Source organism: Passer montanus, unplaced genomic scaffold (genome assembly GCF_014805655.1).
Source record: "Passer montanus isolate IOZ18808 unplaced genomic scaffold, ASM1480565v1 scaffold21, whole genome shotgun sequence".
NCBI lineage: Eukaryota > Metazoa > Chordata > Aves > Passeriformes > Passeridae > Passer > Passer montanus.
In genome coordinates this window covers 5,498,225-5,501,485 of record NW_024366703.1, presented here as the reverse complement: position 1 = coordinate 5,501,485, position 3,261 = coordinate 5,498,225, and the positions used below count along the sequence as shown (strand labels likewise).

At 74.5% G+C, this 3,261-nt stretch overlaps 1 protein-coding gene across 1 annotated transcript in view; it reads left to right on the top strand.

The window, feature by feature from the left end:
• The first annotated feature begins 1,283 nt into the window (after nucleotides 1-1,283).
• NKX2-3 (NK2 homeobox 3) overlaps nucleotides 1,284-3,261 on the top strand; it is a 2,186-nt gene continuing 208 nt past the window's right edge. Inside the window, exons 1-2 of the mRNA XM_039709154.1 lie at nucleotides 1,284-1,797; nucleotides 2,465-3,261. The exon at nucleotides 2,465-3,261 is cut by the window's right edge and continues 208 nt beyond it. Coding sequence (XP_039565088.1) covers nucleotides 1,455-1,797; nucleotides 2,465-3,105 — 984 coding nt within the window. The 5' untranslated portion in view covers nucleotides 1,284-1,454 and the 3' untranslated portion in view covers nucleotides 3,106-3,261. The remainder of the gene's footprint in view (nucleotides 1,798-2,464) is intronic.

Below are 3,261 nucleotides of genomic sequence, written 5' to 3'. Positions count from 1 at the left end.
AGCCCCGGCGCCGGGACACTCACCTGCCCGGCGTACTCGCCCGGCTCCGGTGGCCTCCCCTCGTCGCCGATCCAAGCCCTGCGGGGCAGCGGGATTTTAATCACAACGAAAAATCTCAGCAAAGACTCCCTGCCCCTCCCTCGGAGCGCCCGCTCCCCGCGCCGCGGCAGCCCGGAGCCCGTGCAAAGTCCGGGAGCCGCGGGGAGCGCCGAGCGGCCGCGGCACCCCCCGCATCACCGCGGGGCTCGGCCGGTGCCCGGCGAAGTCCGGTGCCCGGGGACTTGTCAGTGCGGAAGAGCCCGGCAGGCTCATTCCGTGCGTCACCCGCCGGCACGGCGGCGAGGTGGCTCCGCGGAGCCGCTGGCAGCCCGTTACCGGCGGGAGAAACGAAAGAAAACGAAACGAAACGAAAGAAAACGAAAAACAACGAAAGGGAACACCGGCGGTCGCGGTATCGCGCTCCCCACCTAGCCCCGCGTTACCGCGGACCCGGGCTGCCCACCCGGCCCGGCCCGGTTCGCCCCGACTGGGCCCGGCGGTCGCGGGCTGCGGGGCCCGCTCCGGCGGGGCGCAGCGTGCTTTCCCCGGTGCCAACGAGTGCCGCACCGGCTGCGGCGAGCTGGGCCGGCTGCAGATTGGCCGATCGCGGGGGTATTTGCGGGGACACCGGCGTAGGGACCGGAGGTGCAGGGGGATGCGGAGTGGGTCGGCTACGTGTGCGTTGCATGGCTACGGCCCGTCCGGGACGGCGGGGTCGCCGTCGGCTGCGGGAGGGGTGCGGGGTGGCGGAGGCGAACCTCCGCTCCGCTCCGCGTCCTGGCCCGCGGGAGGCACTTGCGGGTTCGTGCTGGTGGGGCGGGGAGGCCGGGCCGGCGGGCCGCACATGTCGGCCCCTGCCGGGGCCGGTCCGAGCTGTGTGCGGGTAGGGGCCAGCGGGGCGCGCCCGGGCGGGGGTCCCTACCTACCTACACGTGCTTAGCACTGGGGGGCGCGGCGGCGGCTGCCGCGGCTCTCTGCGGGGACCCCGACCCCGGCGCACCGTCCCCGCGCCCGCCGGGCGGGTGCCGGGCCGGCGGGGCGCTCTGCGGGGAAGCAGCCTCCCCGAGTGCAGCCTTAATACATTGCTATTTCTGGCCGGGCGGCCGGAGCCGGGCAGGGGGCCGGCTCTGCCTCCCCCTCTCTCCAATGGCGAGGCCGCCCCCGGCCCCTCCTTGCCGTGACGTGCCGGCCCGGGGCAGAGGAGGCTCCCGAGCCTTTGGCTGTCCCTGCAGAAGCTGTAACAAAACGCAGACCCCCAGCGCCGAGCTAATGGAGGCAACTTAGACAGAAGCAGGCGCGGCCCCTCGTCTCTCGGCGCTGCCTGCTCCCCCCGCACCGGGCGCGGCGCTCCCCGCCGAGCAGCCGCCCGAGCGCCGCCGGGCCCGCGGGACTGCCTGGCCGCTTGCGCTGCCCCGATGATGTTACCGAGCCCCGTCACCTCCACACCCTTCTCTGTCAAAGACATCCTCAACCTGGAGCAGCAGCAGGACCCGCACTATGGGGCCCAGCTCCCGCACCACCTGGAGCACCACTTCCACCCCGCTGCCTGCCTGCTGGCGGCCGCCGACGGCGCCCGCTTCTCCGACGGCGAGGAGGAAGAGGAGGAGGAAAAGCTCTCGTACCTGAGCCCCATGGCAGCGCCCGGCAGCCAGGCGGACGCGCGGATCTCCGCCGACAACTACGTTCACGCCGTGCTGCGTGGCTCCTGCGAGGCTCCCGGCCCGGGAGAAGAGCTGGACCCGGCGGTCCGAGACCCAAGTGAGTATCGGCTCCGCCGCGCTCCCCGCACCGCACCGCCCCGCCGGGACGGGCCACGCGCTGCCTTCCCGCGGTGCGTTCCCAGCCCTCGGGCATCGCCCCGCGAAGCCCAGGTCCCGGCGCCGTAGCCCGCCCCACGTCCCTTGGCCATGCCGAGCTGGGACAGGCACGTCGCGGGGCTGCCACCGCCCTCCTCCGCGCCCCGCTCGCCTCCTCCCTGGGTCGTGCCTCCGCACGGCCCCAGTCCGGAGGTGCCGGATCAGGCCCGGGCTCTGCACTTTCGGTAGCGGAGGGGGAAGAACGGCTCGGGTTAGGCCCGACCCGCACTCGCTGCGGCGGGGCCCGGCGGCGGAGCAGGTGCCCGGCGCTGTGCGCGACGCGGCCCGGAGCTCTCCTCGCGGTGCCGCAGCGGTAACGCCGCAGCCGGCCGGGGGGTGCGGAAACGTGCCCGGCCCCGCCGCCCGAATCGGGCCCTCGCAAACACAGGCGGTGCCGGAGACGGCCGGTCCCAGCGCTCCCTCCCCGCCCGCACCGCGGTGCCCCGACGGGCGCGTAGCGGCGCGGGGCCGGCAGGGCGCGGAGCTCTCGTCCGCCGGTGCGGCCCGTCGGGAGCAGCGAGCGCCCGGTGTCGGCGAGGCGCACCCATGACCTGTGCTCCCCCATACAGAGAGCTGTGTTTTGAAGAAGCCGCTGGACGCGGCGGAGAAGGCGGAGGAGACGGAGAGGCCGAAGCAGCGGAGCCGGAGGAAGCCGCGCGTTCTCTTCTCCCAGGCGCAAGTCTTCGAGCTGGAGCGTCGGTTCAAGCAGCAGCGTTACCTGTCGGCGCCCGAGCGGGAGCACCTGGCCAGCAGCCTCAAGCTCACCTCCACGCAGGTGAAGATCTGGTTCCAGAACCGGCGCTACAAGTGCAAGCGGCAGCGGCAGGACAAGTCGCTGGAGCTGGGCGGCCCCGCGGCCCCGCCGCCGCCGCGCAGGGTGGCCGTGCCCGTGCTGGTCCGTGACGGCAAGCCGTGCCTCGGCGGGTCGCAGGGCTACAGCTCTGCGTACAACGGGCCCTACTCCTACAATGGCTTCCCCGCCTACGGCTACGGCAACGCTGCCTCCTACAACCCCGGCTACGGCTGCACCTACCCGGCGGGCACCGGCGGCGCGTCCATGCAAGCCGCCTGCAGCCCGGCGGCGGCCGCCAGCCCCTTCGTGAACGTGGGCGGCCTCGGGGGCTTCAGCGGCGGCGGCCAGCCGCTGCACCAGCCGGCGGCGGGGCCTTCCTGCGGCCAGGGCGCACTGCAGGGCATTCGGGCCTGGTAGCCCGCACGCACTGAGGGTCGGGAGCGGACCGACAGGACGGCCCGGCAGCTCCACGGCCCCGTTAGCACCCGCACCGCAGCCCGGCTGCGCGCCGCGCACCCTGGACCGGAGGCGGCGGCGGCGGGACGGCGCGGCGGGACCCCGGCGCTCCCGCGA